Source organism: Sardina pilchardus, chromosome 13 (assembly GCF_963854185.1).
Source record: "Sardina pilchardus chromosome 13, fSarPil1.1, whole genome shotgun sequence".
In the NCBI taxonomy this organism is placed as follows: Eukaryota; Metazoa; Chordata; class Actinopteri; order Clupeiformes; family Clupeidae; genus Sardina; species Sardina pilchardus.
In genome coordinates, this window is record NC_085006.1 from 17,014,768 (window position 1) to 17,040,358 (window position 25,591).

Genomic DNA, 25,591 nt, shown 5'->3' on the forward strand with positions numbered 1-25,591 from the left:
AAGTAAAGAGTGTTAAACAGGACCGGAGTGAACAGGACCCGGGCGAACAGGCGTCCTTTCCCTTTCCGCCTGTCCCTGTTGTCGGACGTCAGTGGCATCACTCGCTCCGACAGCTGACTAAGACCCCCCCCCCTCCTCCTCTAAACCCCTCTCCTCCCCTGCACCCCTGCAACAGGGGCCTTAACTTAACCTGACGGGAGGTATCGATTGTCAACATTTCTCCCATATAATTACTTTTTTTTTGCTCCAGTGAAAGGATGAGAGGCTGAAAAAAAAAGACCGTCAGCGACAGAGAGAGAGAGGGAGGGAGGGAAGGAGTGGTGGCATGTATTGATCTTTTCAGGGGCACCACTGGAACAGCCGTTTCCCTTGACTAACAGCGAGTTCCATCTCGCAACACGTGATGAATGGCAAGAGTCGGCCGCGTCGGATAATAACTCGGGAATGGGATGGAGCTCGTTTTTTTTTCTCTCTCTTCGGTCACGCGCAACCTGGCTAAGCAGTCCTCCGCCGGTCGCACTTGAAAGGGTTATCAATTCTAATACCGGCACACATCAAGCGAACTAGAGAGAGGGAGTGAGAGAAAGAGAGAGAGAGAGAAGGTTGGATTGGTCTCCTTGAGCTGTTTGCATCAGTCCATTAGAGCTCAAAGAGATTCCAGCCCCCACAGAAGCTCAGGGGGGCTCATCGTTCCCCGAGAGAGGAGAGGACACGGGAGGGAGGGAGGGAGGGAGGAGTGTTTGATGAACCTGTCCCTTCGGCGCGACGCTGCAACAATGGAGCGTGATGCAAATGGAGAAGAGGTATAATAGGGGGGATGCTGGCGAATGGCTTTGCGTGGGAGAGAAGGACCGGAGGAGACCGGAGGAGACCGGCGCGCAGGTTGCATCTGTCGGGGGGTTTATGTCGTCACCGTGCCACCACGTCCCTCCTTGAGGTCTCGGGCATCCGTGGAGGATGACACCCACCCACCCCACACACACACACACACACACACACACACACACACACACACACACACACACACACACACACACCACCCAAAAGGTGTGGGCGTGTCTGGAGAGATGCCCCAAAGCTTCCGTGCCAAGTAAGCTGGTGTGGAAATTGGGTTCTCGTTAAAAAAAAAAAAAAGCTCTCCCTTATCCAAACCATCATAATGAATAAGTGGATAGCATCGCTTTATCTATTACACACTGGCTTATTACTGCAGTATACGAGGGTATCATTATAATGGTGCCCCCACCCCCCCTCCCCCCCTCCCCCCCTCCCCCCCTCCAAACATGAAAGTCCTCAGATGCTCTTTGGTTTAGTAAGGTTTGTTGATGAAGACGGATCAAAAGAGGCTAAACCTCCCCTCGCAGATCTCGAGAGACGCACACGCAAAGGCATGCCTCGAAAGGGCCTCGACCCCTTTGTTCTTGGCCTCCATTTTTCTCCCTCTGTCACCCATCTCTCATTTGCTCTTGACCTCCGCCAGGCTCTGTCCACCCCCCCCCCCCCCCCCCCACCCCCCTGAGGGCGTTCTTAACCTTGCAGCCTCGCGCTAATTATCTTTGGAGAGAGCCCCCGTTTGCGCAGTCATCAATTTCACAAGGGGAGAGAGAGACCCGGGTATCCCACTCCACGAAGCCCCAATCCTGGTGAAAGATGGAAGGTGTTCCTGGGGGTCTGGTGGAGGTAGTTTCAGGGTGTATGTGTGTATGTGTGTGTATGTGTGTGTGTGTGTGTGTGTGTGTGTGTGTGTGTATGTGCGTGTGTGTTTCACAGATAGCTGTGGCACTGTGGCTGTCCTTCACCCTTGCAGACATGGTGGCCCTCCTCTAAGGGGCTGGGTGATTTGCCCCGTGCTGCCTGGTAGTGGTGGTCTCTGGTGTGTTCACACAAAGCCTCTCTTTGTTTCATTCCTATAGGCCTTCCTCACTAATGAAGAGTGCGGGACTGAGTTTCGGGGGGTGTGTGCGTGTGCGTGTGTGTGTGTGTGTGTGTGTGTGTGTGTGTGTGTGTGTGTGTGTGTGTGTGTGTGTGTGTGTGTGTGTGTGTGTGTGTGTGTGTGTGTGTGTGTGTGTGTGTGTGTGTGTGTGTGTGTGTGTGAGTATGTGTGTGGTTAAATACAGAGTACTGCAAGCTGTAGTGGACGGCTGTATCCGCACTGACCCATGCTCCGTGTAAAATCACGCTTTTATAACATTTAGCCCACTGAAGTCCTTCTGGTCATTTCGCAGCATCGTGGTGCTGCACAAGTGGAGTGTGTTAGATCTCCTCCGCCTCCTCCCCTCGCTCGCTGAGTAATCATGAACGTGTCTACACACTAGGGAGCCAAGCCCGGAGAAGTGTTCACATTGCTCTCATTGTGAGACGACGGGCGACGTGGAGAATTGGAGCCAGGAAACAGCGGCCTTTGATCGCCGACGGGGCCAGGTTTTTTGTACAGTAAATCACGCCGTCTTTGTCGAGCCTCTGAAAAGGGTTGTGTGGTGGAACCAATGACATTGGTCCTTCAAGTCAACCGTTGAACTGTCTAGGGCTTTTGCAGAGCCATCAGGCTTGTAAAGGATCACTGCGCTGTCACATGTTAGCAAGTTCAATAGTCCATGATGCATAGAGCGAATAAGAGACACATCAAAGTCATTTTGACCACTTCCTGCACTGGCTGTTAATGGGATCAGGCTGTGGATGGCGGTGTTTAAAATTGTCATGTGTTAATACATCAAAAAAAACTGTATTTGTGTGAATATGTGGATTTGATTAGATTTCTTTTCTCAATTTAAACTTTACTTTGACAAATAGTATGTAAATCATGTTGTCAAGCATGTGTTGTCCAGTTGCATGGACCGAGAGCTGGTTTGACACGAGAGTTGATTGCTGTTTCCTTTTGACCATTCATACACCATGTGTGTGTGTCTGCTAACTCTCTCAGGGCCAATATAACTGATGCCACTGCAAATTTTGAGTTTGTGGCAACAGACACAGAGTCATTTGGCCCCCGTACCAAAGCCAGCATGTTCATTGAAAAGGAATCATGTCAGCAAGTGCAAAAAAAAAAAAACATTACATTTGAAGTACAGATGAAACAGATGATGCACTCACGACCCTAAGTTGACTTGTCGAGGCACCTTCCTTAATGGCAGACATTAACTTGAGCCCTTTAGCCATGTGTCATTGGCTTTGCTTCATCTTGGGAAAATTGCAAAACAAAAAAAGAAAAGAAAAAAAAAAGAAATGATGCCCATCTCCCAAATTGCATGTATGATGGATCACATTCGAGTCTGAGGAGGAAATCCTCCCAAACACGAACAAGCCCCCCCCATAAATCTGTCAGTCGCTTGAGGCCACCGTAGATTCACTCGCCGGGGCTAAGCGTCCGTCTCCGACGGCAGCCCGACCGGGGAGAGAAGGGGCATTTGTTCTCGGATTGACTCCGTTTAAAAGGGTCCGGCAGGGCCGTGTGTTTAGTGTCAGTGGCAGCGCAGGACAGAGGGCCAGGCGCCCGCCACGGTCCAGACGGCTGTGTGGCCCCTGATGGAAACCAGTCCCCCCCGCCCCGCCCGCCGGCTCTCTTTAAGCCCAGCGCGCACCCGCCCGCCCTCCCCCTGATTACAGGGCATTTATTCTAATTGTGCCCCCATTGCTGTCTGAAGGGGAGGCATTTAAGTGGGATATAATGGTGTCTTATTGGATTCTGTCGTCCTTTTTCCTGTCCCCCCCCCCTGCTCTCTCTCCGCGCCTCCGCCACCCCGTCCTTTCAATAGACGTCTCTGTGAGGACAAATTGGAAGTTGCTCAAAACATCAATGATGTGCTGAAAATACACAATGACCTCGGATGGCGAAGTTTGCTTCTGTCAAGTCTCGCATGCAATGTAGAGATGCCGTGTATTTGAGCCATTGCGATAACAGGATCAGAATAATTGTATTTTGTTTTAGTATTATAGACTATTGTACAGAAGTAACGTCAGGATCATTATGAAGATGTAAAGAGCGTCTGGTGAATAAAAAGCAAAAAGGAAAACATGTCATCGGGGTCAATTATCTTGAATGAACAGCTAATAGATGCTTTATGAGACACGTCACTCTAAGGGCTTATTCTAGAACATTGTAATTAACTGCATTTAGCTTCAAATGTTGTGAATATGAAAACATTACCGAGGTCTGGACCTCATTGACCCCATAGCTGGTTACCACCACGAACCACTAAACTGTGCACTGTGTTGTTGCAGCAGAGTAAAGATTGCACACTATAACACACACCGGTAGACAAGTGAGGAAATCTTCTGGCGCCTGAGTGACAGGCTAGCCCTCTAGTAAGAACCCCCCCCCCCCCCGCCCCGGTCTCGTCCATCTCTGTACACTTGTGTGGAGTGTGTAAGGGTGGATTGGGGAATGGATTCATGTCTCTCACGGCGTCGTACTCTCGTGGGCCCTGAGAGTGTGACTGCAGCAGGCGTAGGCACACAGCAGTGGAGGTGCTCAGTCACTTCACCCCCATGGCTTTCTACAAAGCCAATATAAAGCCAGTATATCACTCAGGAACCCCCCCCCCCCCCCGCCATACACACACACCCTCCACACACACACACACACACACACACACACACACACACAAACTCGTTGGCCACTTTCCCTGTCTCTAAAAGCCTTATATTTTGGTATGAAATTGTTATCTGAGCTTTTATTTTTCACTTTACTAGTTTATCTTAAATCATAGCCTCAAGGGTTTTTTTTACTGCCTTTTTATAAACCAAGCACATTCCCCATGGACTGGAAGTGTTAAATCTTACACACACACACACACTCACACACACATAAAGACACCACCCACACCATATACTGGAGTAGCATGTCCATGAGGAAGGACAACCGAGACTCTTTTTTTCCCCCTCTTATTCTTTGCTTTAACACATTCATCATGGCGCACTTAAAGAAGCGTGTGTGTGCGATTGGGCCTGTAAATAATGCCCTGGCATGTCTCCCAGCTGATAGTTTGGGTTATCTGCCCTAGAAAATTAGCTTTTAAAATGCAGTTTGAAATCCATTTGGGTGATTGATGGCTGTTGTGACTAATAAATTTGAGCCGCTTTCCAGGGCCCCTGCGACCCTCCTCCCTCCCATCCTTTACGGCTGTCACGGAGACGCGGCAGTCGCCGGGGGAGATGGAGGCGGAGGCTGGGGAAGGCTAATTCCGTCCCGGTGATTGCCATGGAGATGAACACGCTGCCGGCGGCCTTGCTCCACGAGGACGATGATATGTAGAAATGCTTTTTTCTAGAATTTTTTTTTTTGCTGGCACGGTTAACTTGAAGCACACGTTGCGTCTGTGAGTGATTATCCCCCATTGTTGCCGCGTTGTGAGCAAAAGTGCATCCTAAAGGCAGGAAGTCTTTTGCCTGGTCTGTGGCATCGCACCCTGTCTGTAGTGTAGCGCATTGAGCACAGCGTTATTGATTCCTCACATTAATGGATTCTTCATAGCTCCTTAATGGCTTAGCACATTGATTAAAGAAGATTGAGGGAAATATCTCCCCTGTGAATACGGCAAAACCACTACCTGTAGTCTCTCTCTCTCTCTCTCCACCTACACACACACACACACAACACACACACGCATTTCCTCTCTTTCTCTCTCTTTCTCTCTCTTTCTGGCTCTTTCTTTTCCTCTCCTCCTCCCTCGCTCCACGCTGACCGCAGCATCTGGCTCTGCGGTCCTCTCGCCGGGTGCTTTCACACTCTCCGCTCCTCAGCTGCGGCTCCTCGGCCCCTCCGGGTCACGTCTAGTCCGAGGCGGCGGAAACCTGAAGAGGTGAAGGCGGAGTGGACAGACCTCCCTCAGTATCACTCCATCGCAGGCGCCGCTCTGGTATGAAACGGAACGAGCGCTGACCCAGAACCGACGGCGACCGAGGCGTCTTTTTGGAAACGGTGGGAAACGGGCTCGGAGATCAGATCCAACTTATACGGTTCAGATGAGGTGTGAAAACTGCTCGGAAAAAATGTTCGGGGCCGGGGGGGGGATGATCCTGACACGGTCGAGGGGGTTTCATCTTACAGTTTTGAAGGGGTAGTCGGAGAACAGGAGAAGGCCCGGTCGAGAGGAGAAGGAAATCAATAAACATGACAATAGAAACAGAAAGTCAAGACAACCCGATATGGTTACTGTAACAGATCCGGTGTAAATATACAGCGAACCCTCAACATCTCCCCCTACGTGGTTGCAGTTGTCTAAAAGCAGCGGATAACATGATAGCGGATCACGCATTGGCCCTCGTTGCCCCAGTAAATTGCAGGGCTTTTTTCTCCCCTACCCACCCTACTGCTATTTCTACCCAGGCCTTGGAGCCAATCTGAGGACCACCCTGTCTGCAGAGACTGAGCATCACCCCTCGTCATGCCACCGGCAGCCCCATGGCACACACCCGGACTGGACCGGGCTTTGCCCACCGCAGGGGTGTTGAGTATCTATCCCCCCCACCCCGGCACCACCTCTAACTGAAAAACCGCCGTAGAAGTGAAAGCATATGAAAAGGGGCCCCTGGATATGGGGTCGGGGTGATGTGTGTGTGTGTGGGGGGTAGGGGGAGAAACAGCTATCAAAATGTTGATGACTCGGTTCCCTCAGTTTATTTACCCGTTCAATTGCGCCGTTTCCCTTGTTTTAGTTTTTTGGTTTTGTCAGAGAGTTTCAGACGCCGGTGACATGTTCGCGGATGACGCCGGCGGGAAGCTGGTGCCGATCACATGCTTTGTGTGCGCTGAGGACACGCTCTCCGTGCGAGGCGAGTCTTCGGAGAAAAAAGCCGCAGGATTCCCCGAGTGTTCCTCAGCTCCGCGAGCCGTCGCGCTGCCAGATTTTCGGGGGGTTATAATCTTAATCTCTTCCCCTTTCTCTCCCTTTTCTCCTGCTCTGGTCGCCATCGCTCGGATTTGCATTCCCCCCCCCCCCCCTTCTTTCACGGTGTAATCTTAGCGTTTACAATATCGTTTACGTGGGTTTCGCCTTTCAGCGCTTCTGAGGTCTCTCTTTTGGGGAGGGAGGGGTGGAGGAGGGGTGGAGGAGGCAGGCTGGTGTAGGCGGGGAATCAGGGTGGAGCGGTGAGATTGACAGGGGACAAGCTCCAGGCGTTTCATGCTGCCTTTCATTCCAAGGTGCGTGATGAACTTTTGGCACCGGCTCGTGTACGCAAACAGACGTCCCTCAAATACACAGACATGCACGCGCACACACACACACACACACACACACACACACACACACACACACACACACACACACACACACACACAGGCTCACGAGTCACTCATCTCTCTCTCTCTCTATCTGTCTCTCTCTCGCTGTCTAATATACATGCACAGACACATGCAAATCCACACACACACACATATGCATAGACCGCTTTCCCACAAGGAGACACGCACACACACACAGAGAGAGAGAGAGACAGCGCGCCTGTGCAGTTTTGATTGATGCTAAACTAAGACTGAGCTCTCATCACTGTCAGAGGCAGCCTTAGTCTCCAGAGCCTCTTGATTTCTGACATTTGTAGATATTATATTCACGCTCGGAGAGCAGGAGCGGGGGTGTGTGTGTGTGTGGGGGGGGCTACCCGTTAGAGATGTGATCCCCCCGTAACACTTTAATCTGTTTAGACGGCCCCACTATTACAGAGGCATAGCAGAGAGAGAGAGAGAGAGAGAGAGAGAGAGAGAGAGAGAGAGAGAGAGAGAGAGCGCCATACAATCAAACCCCCCCACCACTGCCAGGAGCCAGGGAAGGCATCCCGCGAACACTGTGCCACATCTGGGGGTGGAATGCAGTTGTTATTGTAACGGTTTCCTGATATTATCCAGTGATGGGCTTCGCTGGTATTGTTTTTGTTAAGTTCACTTTTTTGAAATTCACTCGCTGTGTTGTCTCTGTGATGGGTGTATTTATGGGTGGGACATGTTCATAGATGTCTATTTTTGAGGAAGAAATGACAAAAAAAATATTAATCTTTTTGGCCTCACTGGGCAATGGATCTTAAGTAAAGAAACATATAAATGGAAATAACATTACATAGTGCAGTCAATATTCATGGTCTCTCTCTCTCTCTCTCTCTCTCTCTCTTGCTTTTTTCTCTCTCTCTCACACACACACACACACACACACACACATACACCACACTGCCTAAATCTATGGCTTATTAAGCACACACACTACACAGCATACACACACACACACACACACACACACACATACACATACATACACACACTCACACACGCACACATACACATACACATACACTCACACACGCACACACACACACACACACACACCATCCATACTGTCATCCGCCATCCCAATTACCCCCGTCATCACCCTCCTCTTGCGTATCCCCAGATGGTCAGGCGAGTGAAGGAGCGTCCGTGCGACTCTGGGCTTTCTCTTTCCAGCGCGGCTGCGCGGCCCTTTGAAAGCCATCCAGCGCCGGGCCCACTTGAAACGCGCAGCACTTAGTAACCTGATGCGCCAGTCCTCGGCTCTTAATGGTTCGCATTAGCCGCCAGCAATAAAATTATCCCAGGTCTTCGCTGACGTTGAAATCATTTACAAAGATGGTTACCACATGCCAGAGTAGTGTTTTTCCCCCTCCGTCTTCTCCCCTGCTTTTCTTTTTCTCTTTTTCTTTTTAATCCTTTCTTTTTGTGTGTGTGTGTGTGTGTGTGTCTTTTTACAACCTTAATTCAGTTATTAATAATGAATAAAAAAGCAATTTTCTTTTTGGGTTGCTTCGGGGGGCCGCGGGAATCATTGCGATGAATATTTCATCGCATTATTTTAATCACGGCTCGGGCGTACGCACCAGGAGGGGACCGGTGAGGCTGCCCAACGGTTTTTATGGCCCTGGGCCTCAACCGCGGTACGACTCTCCCTCCCCAAACCCCAACACACACACACTTGCACACACACACGTACACACACACGCACACACACGTACACACACACACACTCGAGCCCCACATCATTAAACCGCACGCTGTCTGCATCGAGGGTCCTGCCTTTTGATTTACAGGACTTGTTAAAAAGCACCGTAAAATAGGGAGGCAAGCTGTGCCATTTATGCTTGTAATTTGATCCCGTATTTGTTAATGGGACCTGGTGTAATTTATGTGTGCACAGGAGGCCAGTGGGGGCATTGCTGCTGCCGCACAGGGGGTCCAGGGTGGAGGAGGAGGAGGGCGGGAGGGGCAATCTGGGAAGGGGGGGGTATTAGAGGTAGTTTTTGGGGGTACATTGAGGAAAACTGCTTGGGAAGAGTTGACTAGTTACTGGTGTCTTCAGATGCAGATGTGTTCCCCCCCCCCCCTTTTTTTCTCTATGTGTGTGTGTGTGTGTGTGTGTGTGTGTGTGTGTAACCGTTGTTTCACAGTGCTGTGATTACCGGTTTGTAGTAATTACTGATTTATGCTACTCTCTCACGGCATAAGGAAGAGCGAGCACTTTCACTCACCCCACTTCTATACTTATGTCCAGCCCTCGTTTGATGTGCTACAATGATGTGCATGACTCGTATGTGTTTACATGTGGTTTTGTGTGAAGTGCAGCTTTGGCTGCTTCTCTCCTTTACTCATTTTCTGTTCTCTCTTTTTCTCTCTCTTTCTCTCCTTCTCTCTTTCCCCCTTCTGCCCCTCTACCATTCTCTCTCTCTTTCTCTCTTTCTCTCTCTCTTTCTCTCTCCTCCTGCAGTCAGCTGCATGACTTCTGGCGTCTGGATTACTGGGAGGATGACCTGCGTAGGAGGCGGAGGTTCGTGCGCAATGCCTTCGGCTCCACCCATCTGGACATCACTTGCAAATCGCTGGAGGACTACGGTAAGTGACCCGCCCGTCAGCGCGAAGAGGTTTGACGCTGACCGCGCCCACGCACGATGGCGGTCGCTCCGTCCGCCCGCCCCTCATTCCGACGTACTTCCCCGTTTCGATTTTTTTTTACATTTATTTCCCCGGAAACACGATGACATCAGAGTCTCGCTACTTTGGCCAAGAGACTGTGAGAACGGCCGAAAGAATTCTCCTGTCTGTAGCCCCTCTCTGTTGGTCATTAGGCAGGACTGCACTCAAGTGGGAGAGAGAGAGAGAGAGAGAGAAGGCAAGAGGGAGAGAGAGAGAGAGAGAAGTTAGCTGTCCTTTCATTTACTGTTGGCATATTTATGAACCTTGTCAATTGAACATGGCATGTGCAACTTTACAGGTTTTTTTCCCCTTTTCTCTCTCTTTACCCCCCGACTCCCTGCCTCCTTCCCTCCCGGTCTCTCTCTCTAACCTCCCCCACCCCACCCTCCATTTTCTCTCCCACATGGAGTCGGCGCAAATTGATAGCATTCATTTTATTGTTTCAGCTTTGCAATCTGCAAAACTTTACCCCCCCCCCCCCTCGCCGTCCCCTCCCCGACTGACCCGATTCATCTTAGCAGCGTTGCCCTCTCGGCGCTGTCGATGCTCGCTAGGCGTCATGCACCGCTGCCTTTAAAAGGACGTGGTTCGATACTATTACACACTCCAGGCTCCCCTCCCCTAGGGCAGTAATTGAACAGGGGAGGCACACTATGAGAGAGTGAGCACAGGAAAGTCTTATTGATCTGAGCTGTCATAAAATGGCTGCCTCCTTTTCTGTGTTGGTTTGGATACTTAAATCCTCCTATAAACAATGGAAGCAATGTGTAGACAAAGAGGACTTGTGTTATACGCACAGTAGCCTTTGATTAATATTAAATAAGGTATATATTAATGAATTGGAATATGTAGCATAGAATTGTACGCACAAATATATAAATATGTACAAAATGTGCTCAGATTTGTGTTCAGAACAATATGGAGGCAGATTTCGGTAGTCTGTGGATCTGTCTCTATATGCCATTCAGTTGGTCCGGTAGGTCAAAGCCCCTGGTAGGTTGCGTGATCTTTCTGCCCCATGTTGCTAAGGTGACTCCTGCTGTGTTCTGAAGCCTGTGTGTGTGTGTGTGTGTGTGTGTGTGTGTGTGTGTGTGTGTGTGTGTGTGTGTGTGTGTGTGTGTGTGTGTGTGTGTGTGTGTGTGTGTGTGTGTGTGTGTGTGTGTGTGTGTGTGTTTGTGTGTTATTGTGTGTATGGTGTGTATGTTTGTGTACCTTTGGCCTTATGAGAATAACGGTTTCTAGGGCTGGACATGTCAGATGGCCACACTCTGGGTCATGTCACTGCCAGCTGTAGAGCAGGAACAGCATGGCAAACACACACACACAAGCAGAGACACATACACACACACACGCACACACATTAGCACACAGACACACACAAGCACAGACACAAACACACACACACACACACACACCCAGAAGTCATATATACCAGCTGGCCAGTCAACTGCAGGTGGCCCCTGTTCCTGTCACAGGCACAGTAATGACCAACCACCCACACGTCCCTCTGTGCCAGCAGCTGAACCTGGATCAGTCCCGGCCCGTCTCTGGCCCGCCTCCAGCGCTGACCAGCAGGCTTTTGGGCTTGCTGCTGTGGGTCTGTCCTGTTTCGCATCTCCTCCCATTCATCCAGCCGTGTCACCGGCTTGCTCGCTCGCTCGCTCACTTGGAAATTCAGTAGAGCAGCAGAACTTCTCCCTGTGTCCTTGGAGTCGTACTCCTCGGAGCGGCAATCCATTTGAAACCAAACTAGGCATGTTCATGTAATGTATATCTAAACACACGCACACACACACACACACACACACACACACACACACACACACACGCACGCGTACTCTATATAGTGTGTTTTATCTCAACCCCCTTCTCTGCGTGTCCTTGCCTGGTTGAGTGTGTGCGCATCTCGGAGCGTCTGTCAGCCCGGCGTGATTGAGGACTTGTTGAAGTGCCGTGGCCTCGAGGAGCCCCTAATGAGCAGAATAATACATACGCTTGTCATGTGAAAGGCATCGGCCGCCGCCTCCTCCTCCTCCTCCTCCTCCTCCTCCGCCTCCGCCACCCCACACACCAAAAATCCGCTCCCACTCCTCCACCCGCTGGCGGGGGGGTTGTGGAGGGATGAAAGGATGAAGGAGAGCAGCATCTCTCCTCTCCTCTCCTCCCCTCTATATCCCTCGTTCTGTCTCCGTCTCCTCCGAGGGCCCTATCTTGCTAGTTGTGGAACAGCGCTAGTAGTGAGTTGTGTTAGCTTCACTCCTCTTCCGCGCATTCCTGCGCGGTATCGTTAGTTCTGCGCTCGTGTAGAGGATGACACTAATGGTTGTTGGAAGCCCCACAGACGGGCCGGGGCCCCCGCACGGTAGCATCTCCGTCATCTAAATAGGATGTGTCATTAATAGGTTAGGGGGAGCCATTAGCAGATAACCCGCGTAACGAAGGGGTCAGCCGTGTGGGGGGGAGAGGATGGGGGGGGGGAGATGCAGGGGGGTTTATTAGCCTCCCTTTTCAAAACTTTATCTTCACCGGCAGGCAGAGTGGATGAGGCAGTTAGCTTGTTAGCGATACGGCGATGCCGACCCTCAAAGACGTCCACATGGGAGGTAGCGGCGTGTGGTGAATCTCGCCCGTGGGGCAGAGGACCGGAGGTTTGGATCGACAGGAAGGGTCGGTATCAGTTCAACAGGCCGTACATCCACTAGTGTCTTTTTGGTGTTTTTTTTGGGGGGGGGAAGCAGGTATACAACATAGAAGAGGATAATGACATTCTTTTGTGCTTTTTTGAAATTGAGGTTTATTCAAGTGAGTCTGGGTTCTTTTAAGGTTAACAGACAGCAATGTGAAACACTCCAGGCAACAGGATTCAGCTGGTGCACATTCGCACATTCTACATGTGCTATATAAATGCAAGAAAATAACCACCTGGAACCTCAGACAATCAAGTTACACTGTTTATTCAATCACTTTGACAAAATGTCATATTAAGTTTATTATTTTGAATGTGAGCCTGAACTGGATAGCCTTTCAAAGTAAAAATATTGCATGCTAGGATCCCATTGTATTTTTTCGTATAGTAAAAAACAAGTTCAATGTGAATCAGAACACTGGATCAATAGCATGTTCAGATCCAATTCCATTTCAACTACTTTTGGAGCTCCGACTGTTTTTCTATGTTTGTGTGGTTTCAGGGAAGGGCAGCCTCCCTGTGCTGTCTATTAGCAACCCTGACAACATAACGAGCAACGAGCACACTCTGTGTGTGTGTGTGTGTGTGTGTGTGTGTGTGTGTGTGTGTGTGTGTGTGTGTGTGTGTGTGTGTGTGTGTGTGTGTGTGTGTGTGTGTGTGTGTGTGTGTGTGTGTGTGTGTGTGTGTGTGTGTGTGTGTGTGTGTGTGTGTGTGTGTGTGCGCGCGTGTGTGTGTATAAGAGAGAGAGAGTGTGTGTGAGTATGCACACGTAGAAACCTCAGCCGTTACTCCCCGGCGCCAGACACAATCCAAGTATATTGTTAGCTGATTGGAATTGGGCAGCCATGAAATGGAAGTCACGTTGCTATTGATCCCAGTCTTTAACGGCCTGTTTTACCTCCGGGTGTCCTTGCTGCCTCATTCCAGGTGAGCCGCTGCACGCCTGACCCGCTGCACTCCGGGGCCAAGCCTGGACAAAGATCTTTATGGTTCATTATACTGAGGGAGAGAGAAAGACACACAAAGAGAGATATGGACAGAAGAGAGAGAGAGAGAGAGAGAGAGAGAGAGAGAGAGAGAGAGAGAGAGAGAGAGAGAGAGAGAGAGAGAGAGAGACATGCAGACTATGCAAGACCCTACGGAGAGACAATGCAGAGAGCGAGATAGAGAGAGAGAGAGTAAGGAGAACCCTACAGAGAGGGAGTCAAACAGACAATGCAGAGAGAGAGAGAGAGAAAGGAGAGAAGAAGGAGAACCAGTGCCGTGCTTGGTACGGTGTTGGAACACGGGCCAGTGGGTCCCTCTGTGCCAGCCCCGTTCTGCTCGGCTGCTGGTTGTAGCGCTGTAAAGTCACAGCATTAGCAGTAACAGTGGCAGTCATTTTATGGGCTCCTGCGTCTGGTCCTTTCGCTTAAATTGGATTCCTTCTTTAATAGCGCAAGGTGTCGATCCATTTCGGCACACGGCGATGGGTAAAAATTGCCTTTTGGAGTTATGAAACGATTGTGTGGCAAAATGGCCGCGGAGATCTGCTGTATGCGCACACTGGCCCTTTCTTTTAATGTCCCAGTAGCCTGTATTTATAATGGAGTTTTACTACTGGCGCCTATGGGAAGCACATGGCCTTTAATATTCCACATTTTTCCCATGGCATTCGGGCACATTATCGTATAACAGTAATGGGTTGAAACGCTGCTTTTAGAATATAAAAGAGAACCATCCCTTTAAATTTGTAGCCGAGCACCCCTGACGTCCACATGATTTACTCTTGTGAATGTTAGGTCAGGGCTACCTCCCGCTGTGCTAACCCTAGCCTAGCGTTCGCATGTAGTCTTTATCACCAGGAATGCCGGGTCCCACTGACACAGAAGTGTGGGAGGACAGAGAGAGGGGCGGGACGACGAGGAGGTGGAGGAGGAGGAGGAGGGCGCGGAGGGCTCGAGAGTCGTTCGCTTTCGGGTGATCCCTGGGAAGCGGAGAAAGGCTCTCTTCTGTCGGGAGTGGGGCTGGAAGAAGGGGTGGGGGGGTGGGGGGGGGGGATTGTGGGGGGTTGCCACACGTCCTGATCCTTCGGTACCCACGCAGGCTTAGCGTAAAACGGAGCGCTAGCCCCGGGCCGTCATGGTAACAGATCGGAGGGGATGAAAAGGGAGGGTGGCGGGCTGTTGGCACGCGGAGCTGCCGTCTGATACACGCCGGCCGACCCGGCAGGACCCCATCCATCTGGAACCGGGGCGGGCTGATCCAAGGGATCAGGGGGGGGGAGACGACAGGCAGGGCTTGGGCGTGGGGGCGGTGGGAGAACCATCAGCCGTCCCGGGTTCCCCCGGATTACTAGATCAGCATTCCCAGAGCCTCTGCCTTTTCTCCTGCATGCGCCGCAGATTGAAGCTATTACAACAGCGGCGCGAGCGCGACCCCGAGTGCATGATTCTGATTTGGCTGCGCGAGGCGTGGCCCCGCCGGTGGTGCCGCGCAGCAGGCGGAGGAGGGAGAAGGACGACTGCAAAATGGACGCCGTCGACAACGACGGGTCGTGCAGAAGAGGCGCGTCTTTTCCGTTTCGCCCCCCCCTCTTACGCCCCCCCCCCCCCCCCCTCCCCCTCCCCCAAATCATCAGTGGAACGAAGCCCCGATATAACTTGCCACACTTCCGCGTTTGACACAAAATTAACACCACAACTGTTTTGAATGACCGAATTATACAAACGCAGTGAAATAAGTCATGAGTGAAACGTTTTCTTGGGCGTATTATTTTTTTGGAGGGAGTCCAAGATCGTTCATTCCAGAGTTTTGTTCCCCCCCACCTCCGCACCTCCGCAAGTTTCATGGTCGAGCAGAACATGAATATGGCTCTCACTTGGCGCTTAACAAAAACCATCACCCCATAGATCTCTTTGTGCCGGTTTTTAAAGGCATAAAAACGGTGGGGGGGCCGAGGGGAACTCGCTCTTTTAATACTTATGAGACCAAAAAAAGCTCACGCTCCTTGACTCCAGCATGGTCGTAAAAGTGTCGAGCGTTTGCCCCGGGGCTACCCTACCGATGCCGCGATTGTATATAAAACGCAGACCCTTGGCTGTAACCTGGGGGCTGTGGGAGCCGGGGCCCTCTGCTCGCTTTTCAGCGCTTATCTGTACCATATTAGAACTTTAAAACTACCGAACAGCCACATATTTCTGCCTCTGTAGCCCCCCTGCCTGACAGCGGAGTCGACTCCACCGTAGCTTGACTCACCCCCATGAAGGCAACCCCCTTCCAGATTTATTCCTGCGGTGGAGGTAGAAAAAAAGGTTGCCATAAAATATCACGGAAAAATCTCTGAAGTTTTCTCCCCTTGTGAAGTCTGTGACATTTATTTCCATAATTATTATACTCTTTATGAAGCTTTATGTTGGTGTGTATTATGTCAGTGATATGAATACAGTATATCACAACTCTACAATATATTGTGAATAGCTGTGTTATTGTACACATGATGTAAAGGAACAGCTTCACTAGGGCTCGGCACTCACAATCTCATTTGATTAGTGATCTGTCACAGCACACAATGAAACCGACTTTTCTCTCTCACATATGTCTAGAGAGAGGGAAGGAGGGAGAATTGTAATGCGCCAGTGGAGACCAACTGCTATTTGATTGCAATTTCCGTTCGGCTGTTTTTATTCCAGTCCTTTGTGTAATTAATTACATTATGCGGCAGAAAAGTCCTTGTAATCCAAGTGTGTGGAACCAGGAAGTGTTGACAGACCTCCCAGCACAGGCCCTCATTCACTCGTGTTCACAGCAAGTCACGCCAAAACTGTGCTTGAGTCATGTAATCCTATTATTGGGATTTGATTGGGTATAACCAGATGGACACAGACGATAGTGTTTTCATTTCGGTGGGTTTAGTTGTTAAAAGGTGAGATGGTAGGAAATTGAACTATTTGGGCAAACCAGGTGAATGTATAATGTGAACGTTTCTTAAAATAGACAATGCATAATCTAATCTCAGCATATGCATAACATCATGGTACCCTGCTATTCACCACAGGACAGGAATATATGCATATTTATATCTCTGGATTTTAGATGCTTTGATCATTTTTAGCCAACAACCATCAGAGTCAGAAGTTAATTGTTTTGGCAAGTCCAACCCCCTCCTCCATGAAAATAAATAACAGCAACAACGCTTGATATGTTAGGTGCTACCATATACTGTATGTTCCAACACAGTCAATTTTGAAGCAGTTTTAATAAATTAATCACATTTTGCACAGAAATGTTAAAGACTGTAAAATAGACGGAGCACAATGTGGGGGTTTAATGTTGTTTTAATGAAGCCCATTGACTGACCTACCAGCCGACCGGGCAGCAGCAGCACACCTCTTTGCGAGGTCTCCCCCCCTTAATGTTGACAAATAGCAAAGCCATTTCACACGAGGCTCTTTGATTGGAGCGCATCCTAGAGCGCTGGCGCCCATCCGTCACCAGAGAGAGAGTGGCCACACACACACACACACACACACACACACACACACTCTCTCTGGGCCCTCTGCCCGCACTCGTCCTCCATCATTTATTGCTCACTCCATTCTCTCGTTTTTTTTTTTATTTCATTATTTTCCCTTTTGTGATGTTGTTCTTTCTTCGCTCTTAACGGAGACTCAATTGATTCATGGACGAATGTCCCTGGCCCCTGACAGGTCGTTTTCTCTGGCTTTATTGATGCGGGCCGTTTTCCCAGCCTCAAATCAGCGAGGGGTTTATTTTGTCTGGTCAGGTCTCAGCCGTGGCCCCAGCTCTTACTCGCCCGGTGCTGGCCAATCAAGACCGGGGGCTGAGATTACGGAGCGGAGCCTTATTTAGTAACAGTGGGATAATGACGACGGACTGAATTATGGTTTTGAGTTTCGCCGCGTTTCGCTTTGATGTCCGAAGGCCTCTTGTCCTCGGCCGCCCACCTCGAAAGCGCTCATTTCCGATACGCGTTCAGACTTCTTCCTCCGGGATGATGAAAGCCCAGGTGATATGACACCGAGCAGGACACACTCGTATGTATGTACACATTATACAAAGACTCACACACTCCCGCTCAAGCATGGGATGTAATCAGTACGAGTTACATACCTGCACACACACAAACATGTGTAAACATATTCATACATCCACAGCACACACTCACTTCAACATAAACATACATCCACATTCACATCCAATTCGTAGACGCACACACACACACACACACACACACACACACACACACACACACACACACACACACACACACACACACACACACACACACACACACACATATATATATATATACAGTACAAACATGTGTATATGCAAACAACAATACATACAGTCACTCACATAAACACTAAGAAAAGATGTAGCTGGATTTCAGACTGTTATATGTGACCTCCTCACATCGCATATTCCTCAGGGAGTGTTTGTGATGCACATGAAACAGTTTGCAGAGAGCGAACACGTCAAATGCACGTCAAACTCCACCACCACCACCACCACCACCGCTCGCCACCCCCCTGATGTGTCGTCTTCCTCCTGTTGTTCTGTGTTGGCGTGTTCCGCTTTAGTTCCTCTCAGCGAAAGTGACCTTAAAGAGGAAACGATCCACATGGACGTCTCCTTGTTGCGCGAGCGCAATGGCGTGTGGCAGCCCTTCCTGGGGATTGTGGGTAATTAAAGCTGATGAATCCTTCTCTGAGAATATTTCTTTTTTGTCTCTCTCTGTCTCGCTCTCTCTCTCCCCTTCTCTCTCTCTCTCTCTCTCTCTCTCTCTCTCTCTCTCTCTCTCTCTCTCTCTCTCTCTCTCTCTCTCTCTCTCTCTCTTTCTTTCTCTACACTTTTCTGTCTCTTTCTCTTTGGAACGGTGGCTACACCCTTTCCAGTCATTTTTCATTTAGCTTCGGTCCTGGCGAATGATGAGCTTTCGTCGGTCGCCGCAGTCTCCCTAATTGTACTGTCTGTTCAATCTCATTCTCATCTGCGCACACTGGAAAGCGGCTTCGGCTATGCTTAATAGGCTGTGAGCCGAGGACAGATTCGCAACCCTTTGTTGTGGGCCCTTCTAAAGGAGGAAAAAGCCGATGATGAAATGTTTCATCAGAAGGCCCCCTTGTACAATAAACAAAAGGCTAAAAAGATTTTTTTTTGTGATGTCTGCGATCGGAAACGAACACTCAAGAGCTCGTGTGTTTGCAGTTATGACTCCTGACACAAACGCTTATGGAGTAGAATGCGGAGTCAGACACTATGACAATATGTTGTGGGTTGGTGTCAGACTGCATAAAAGGAGGCTCAGATGCCCAATCACATGCATTTTATGGCTGGATATTGCCTATTTCAGGCTACACGCGATGCTAAACACAGATTAGCATTTGATACTTCTGTCACGATTCCTTTCCCAGTCTGCCTTAAACGTGGTAGACATGCCACATGAAGTTGAGGCAACCAGTGGAAGTTAATGACTGCTTTCTGAACAGTGTCATGCGGCATTGCTATTGAAGGTTGTGGCAGGTTTCACAATCAAACCACTTTGTAGACAATTAAGTTGACAATGAGATATACGGCAGAGCCTCTAGCCATACCTCCGTGCATTGTTTCGTAAAACCGAAACATACATTGCTTTTAATTTGTCACATAAACATAACACCAAGCTCATCATGTATCTGTGAAGGCTCCATAGCCACACACTAGGATAATTACAAGTCATGGTGTTGACATTTGATGATGACATTTGAAGAAAAATCGGTTTACCAGAAAAGGGGGGGAAATCATAATTTCATCAGAGTTACCTCAGAGATGATGTTTTCCCACATTTGGTGGGAACATATTTTTATCATGGTAACTAGATGGAGCACATTGAAACTGATAGTCAGAAAATTGTCATATTACCACAATTCATAAAATTACCCTTATAATGTATGTCAGTGTACACCTCCATATTGTCTTGTTGCTCAGGGATTTTATCCAAAAAAAGGGGGAAATCCAACTATATCGATTCACCATCCAAGCATTATCCCATATTCATTTTCCTCTACAAGCACACCATGCATGATTGTCACTCATCTGTGCTTGTCTCCCCCTGCAGGCTCGGAGGAGGAGGAGGACGAGGGGGTGAAGGCCAAGAAGGGCTTCCGCAGCCAAGCCGTGGTGAGCCAGAGCCAAGAGACGGAGCTCATGCTAGAGGGAGACGACGATGCCGTCAGCCTCCTGCAGGAGAAGGAGATCGACAACCTGGCAGGTATGACAGAGGGTGCAGTAACGGACGGGAGAGAGGAGAAGAGCGAAAGGGTAAAAGGTCAGGTGGAATGGAGAGACGGATAAAAACATGAGTGTGAAGGAGCGACGGGAGGGAGGGAGCGTCGGGAGGGAGGGGGCAGCGTGGGGGCAACAGAGGGGAAGAGGAAGTGAATTGGTGAGGATGTGGAGAAGAGTGGAGAGACATATAAGGTGAATAATGAATGATGAATAATGGATAATGAAGGGAGGGAGAGAGTGAAGTGAGTGAGTGAGTGAGTGAGTGAGTGAGTGAGTAACGGGGCATGAGTGGATGAGTAAGTTAGTAAGTGAGAGGGGGTGAGGTGAAAGAGTTACAGAGTGAGCGAGTGAGTGAAGTGGGGAAGACGGAGAGCAGGGACTGAAGAAGTGGTCAAGAGTTCAGCGGAGAGAGAGAGAGACGAAGGACTGGCTGCGATCCTGCATCTGTTTGTTCTCATTTGTCTGCCGCTAGTCATTCAGCAAGCACGCACCTTATCCTCTCGACCAGCGTCCGCCAGCATGTTCCGTACCGTACCTCCGCTCCTTACTCGGGGCCGCCTACTGTTGCTCTGGCGATACCGACCCATTTCTGCATCAAGTACCGCGGCTCTTAGACTCCGAGAACCCAGCACTCGTTTAAAAAAAACACTTTTCCATTTCTGTTTGTTTCTTACCAACCCTAGTTTCTTGCACGCAACAAAGAATGAGCCAATATAGTTTGGTAAGAATATGTTAACTTTCTGATTGTTCTTGATACATGTGCTTTTGATTTTAAAAAAAAAAACAAATGAGGTAAATACACATTCAGATAAATTATCTGAGAAAATGAGATGCTAGGGAACAGTGCAAGTAAATATTTTTGGGGTCACTTTGGGACTTGAGAGTGCGATAGATCCCCAGAGAGCAAACGTCTCATGAGGCAGGTGGCCAGCCAGGTCAGGGATCTGTAAAGTTTATGTTTGTGCTTGAGGAAGTATTTGGCAGGCAGCGTTGTTCTGGAAAGCATCCTCACAAGTGTGCCGATGACACTTCCCTTGAAAAAGTCCCTCTGATATTTATTTGTCTGTCTTCCGTCTGTGTATATTGTCTGTTCTGGATATTTCATGGATTTTTTTTTTTTTTCCTTTTAGCTCGTTTTCGTCCCCGGGTGATTATCTCCAGAGGCAAGTTGTGTGCGTGCGTTTCAAGTAAAACTAACACCAGAAAGATCAATCGGGAAATGTTTAAAAGGAGAATAATAATAAAAAAAAACAGCTTCTAAAATCAACTCACACAGTAACATGAAAAAGCTCTTTTAAATAAAAACAGACACGCCTCTCCCTGTCACCTCTTCTGCTTTCAATACATGACATGATTTTAACTCAAACCTAATCTTAATCAGTTTTCCCTCATCCCCTTCTCTATGGGCTTCGCATTGGTACCGTTAGCCAACAGAATGGACTGTTCTCTTCTTTCCTCATCTAAAATGCTTTACAGAGAAACAGGAAATAAGGCTTGGGGTTTGTAAATATGGCAACAACCAGCACAGTGACATGACGTCTGCACAAGGACATGATAAATCACCATTAAAGTGAGACATTTAATATTTGAGGTTTTTTTCTCTCTCTCTCTCTCTCTCTCTGTTTCCCTTTGTGAGCTTTGGAGCTCTGTTAGCTGAGCATGGTCTGGCCCGAGTCGCCTTCAGCACAGGCCAGGCAGCAGCCACACTCGCTTGTTTTTCCATCTGGTCCTTCGAGTCGGAGTGTTGGGGGTGGGGGGGGGGGTGGGTGGGGGGTTAGGGGGGGTGAGAGGTTCACTGAACATCTGATTAATACCATTATTATAATGACTCCGGGCTTAGCTCATGCTGTTGTGCTTCATGAAGAAAGCAAGCAATAGGTGGATGCCCCCAGTGGACCTGATCTGAAGCATTCACATTCCCACCAGTGTCTCTAAAAATAAATATATAGGCTATTTTGATGATCTAATTTCTGGTTTTACACCAACACCGGATATCTGTCCTTATGACCGAAGGTGGAAGCTGGACGATAAGCTGCCAGTATGGAGCATGTTCCAAGCCTCCTCGTGTTTTTATGGCAACACGGCGAGGGTCCCCGTGCCAAAGTATAGAGTCAGGAGAGAGGGCAGCTTTGTGTGTAATTGCCTCCGTCTCAGCGGAGAAAGTTAGCCAGAGTTCACGGCTCCTGCAGACGCACATCGAGACATGCTCTTCTGCATGCATCCACACCAGCTTGCCAATTACAAACAATCAGCGTCTAGGAGGAGGTGGGAAAAGGGAAAAGGAAAACAGACTTTCTGTTTTTTTTGTTTTTTTTTTAAGGAAAAAGAAAAAAAATGGCACCAAAGAAAATAATACAAAAGAAAAACAAAACAAAAAAAAAACATAGGCTGAGGGTTGATGTTGAAATAGGGTTTTACTGGAATACAATCGCAGATCCTGGCAAGAGCCATAAATTCCTGAAGCAGTCGCTGTGTTCCAATCTCAAGGATTATGAGGCAGCAAATGGACTGAAGTGCTATTTGGTTGCCGAAGCCCCTTTGTCACAGTGAGAAGTAGCTAACCCAGTATTCCATTTTTCCCCCCTCCTTCCTTAGGACTCAGGAGTATTTCTGTGTTCCTTTCTGGGCCTCTTCCAGTAAACAGCAGAAGGCATAAACTCAATAACTGTCCTCGGGGAATACTCCTGCATACTTGAGAGCCTGAGAGCATAGTCTACTGTACCGTACCCTAAAATCTATACAGTGCTAAGTAGGTATTGGGAGCACGGTAGGCTAGTTGTTCTTTCTTTGCTGGTGCACTGCAGCAAATTCAAAGTTAAAGTTTATTCTTGATGCAGTTACATGCTGACCTGTAAGGTATTTTAATGTCCACATTCTCAAAAAATCATTTACAAAAAGTAATTGCATGATGCCTCATAGGCTATGGCTTTTGGGTACAAAAATAGCCTCAGCCTTTTTTTGTATTTGTTTGTTTGGTGTAGTCTTACCATGAAAACCCTGCTAGCATTTAGCACCTAACCTGCTGTGTGTGTTGCCTGTCTCAACCAGCACTGCCTGTAATTACAATATCATTAAAGAGGTTCCTGTCACGAATGCTGCCTCTTCAAACCATTTTGGGGGCACAGAGATTGACTGCTGGGTGGGCATAGGGTCTGTAAGCCGCCAGGATCCGGTGAGAACCGCAGCAGCAGGGATGATAATGACGATTAGCCTCCTTACTCTCCCCTCTGTAGCAGGCTAGCTCTGAGCTCCTCCTACATGGTTAGGACTGTTTTGCACACAGCCAGGCCGTTGGTCTGTCACACACATATTGCCCACAAAGAACAGGGACGAGAGAGAGAGAGAGAGAGAGAGAGAGAGAGAGAGAGAGCGCTGAATGAGTTCATGAGTAGACATCAAGAGATGTCTCAGAATATGAGCAGAGGACTCCTGTTTCTGTTAGCTGTCTGTGTTTCCTGTGGTGTTTGCATTGTGCTTTGGCGGGTTATGTCACATGATTGGTCATGCATACACACACACATGCACACACACACACACACACACACACACACACACACACACACACACACACACACACACACACACACACACACACACACACACATGCACACACACACACACACACACACACTCAAAGTGATAGAGGTAGATTATGCCATTTGGTGAGGAGCTTGTTTAGAGCTACCTTGTGAAGTACATTCTTACTGTGTTTTTAGGCAAACACTTGTTATTGGTGCAATATAAATAAGCACAATTGAACTGGATTGAAAAAAATAAACCATTCTTATAGGCCTAGATAAAATTACACAGTCGATCTAAAATACCTTGTACATGGGTGCTAGTGAGACCTGTGCATTGTTGAATCCCACACCTGATCAAAAATATTTAACCTACATTGCTTCATGGTTTACAGACATATGCACAGGCTAGACCTCAGGGGAATCAGTAGTATTGTTATTTCTAATGATGATTAGATATTCATTTAGTTCACAGGATAATTTATTTACCTTCCTCAGATAAAACTGAAGAAAACAGTAATATTATTTTGATTTTTATTTGTCATACTTTTGTTTTACCAAATTAACCATCTGAAATTTGAAATTTAAATCACTTAAAATAATGGATATTGCTTTGAGAGGACATTGTGAATCCGTTTTAGGAGTTGAAGTACAAATCGTTGGAAATGCATTCTACATTGTGAATAAATAAATGATAAATAAATGCATACTTGCCCTATAAAGACAAATAAATAGACCATGTAGGCCTACTGTTTAATATCATAGTGAATTTCTACTGCTAGTCAATAGTTTATTTTCTTGCGTAGACAGCCCACAAGCGTGCATTGTGCATTAACACAATGCGAACCAAATGCTGTCTTTTTAATTATGGACGTTCCCGGCATGCCTCTCTCTGCTGTAACGCTGCACACGCAGTGACATCACCGAGGAAACGGCGCGCAGGGACCCAGCCCTGTTTAGCAGCTGACGTCAGTCTCCAGAGCTGCCCCTGTGTAGCGAGTAGGATTTACCGAATACGACTGGCGGTGGCACCTGTTTCAGTTTAGCAGAATAATCTGCACAAGCCCCCACAAACGCCCTGAATCTGGTCCTCTCGAGAGGTGCATGCTCTGCCGATTTGTGTACCATTCAGAGTCAGAGATAGTAGCCTGGTCTAAAATGTCTAAACAGTTCATAAAAATACGAGCCTACTCTCAAGATTTAGTTGTATCTTAGCTTAGTAACCATAGTAATAATAATAATAATAATAATAATAATAATAATAGTAATAGTAATAGTAATAGTAATAATATCAATTATATCTTCATCAAAGTGATTTGTTAGTAACCAATTGGATAAATACATTTACCTACATGTTAAACTGATATTTGGATTAAAGCCGACCTATAACCCTGAATATGCAGTGATGTAGCAGTGGGGTTTTTTTCGCGAGATTATACAGCCCGATATGTTAACCCTTAAGTATTTTATTATGTCCTATGTAAATATTTTAAAGATACATCCTAATTATGAGGAGATCCCTTTAGGGATTATAGCCTAATCCTCTCTCTCTCTCTCTCTCTCTCTCTCTCTCTCTCTCTCTCTCTCTCTCTCTCTCTCTCTCTCTCTCTCTTTCTGTCACACAAGCGCGCACGCACGCACACACACACACACACACACACACACACACACACACACACACACACACACACACACACACACACACTCACATGCCTGGAGTGGATTAATGCAGTATTGTCTCTTTCTGTTCCAAGTGTCCCTCCAGGCCAGGTCGCTTCTGCTCCCAAGCACCGTGTTGGGCTACACGGAGGGAACTGCCATAATTGACTGTTTAAGCGCATCTTGTAAGAGATATGCCTAAAAGTCGCATTAACCCGCTTTCAGAATCACGGTCGAGGTATAGGATTAGAATTGTCATGAAAGACAGCCACGTTGGACTGCTGTAAGGATTTAAATTTATAGCATAAATTTCATGCGGGCTGTCGACGTAGGCCTACAACAAATGGAACGCTATAAGTTAAACATGAAAACATCTAATTTTCTTTCACGCTATTTTGACGCTAGATTTTATATGAGAGGCTCATGTAGGCCTGGCGTCTTTATCTTGTTTTTTCGTGCGAGTTTTATTTGTAAAGGAATTCATCAAGGCATTTTGTTGACCATAATATTGTCAAGCAAAAATGC

The 25,591-nt window shown here is 48.1% G+C and overlaps 1 protein-coding gene across 1 annotated transcript in view; it reads left to right on the forward strand.

The window, feature by feature from the left end:
• Positions 1 to 25,591, forward strand: part of LOC134099150 (neurobeachin-like) — a 303,605-nt gene that overhangs the window by 188,824 nt on the left and 89,190 nt on the right. Inside the window, exons 39-40 of the mRNA XM_062551941.1 lie at positions 9,726 to 9,850; positions 19,720 to 19,872. Of these exons, the coding sequence (XP_062407925.1) occupies positions 9,726 to 9,850; positions 19,720 to 19,872 (278 nt within the window). The remainder of the gene's footprint in view (positions 1 to 9,725; positions 9,851 to 19,719; positions 19,873 to 25,591) is intronic.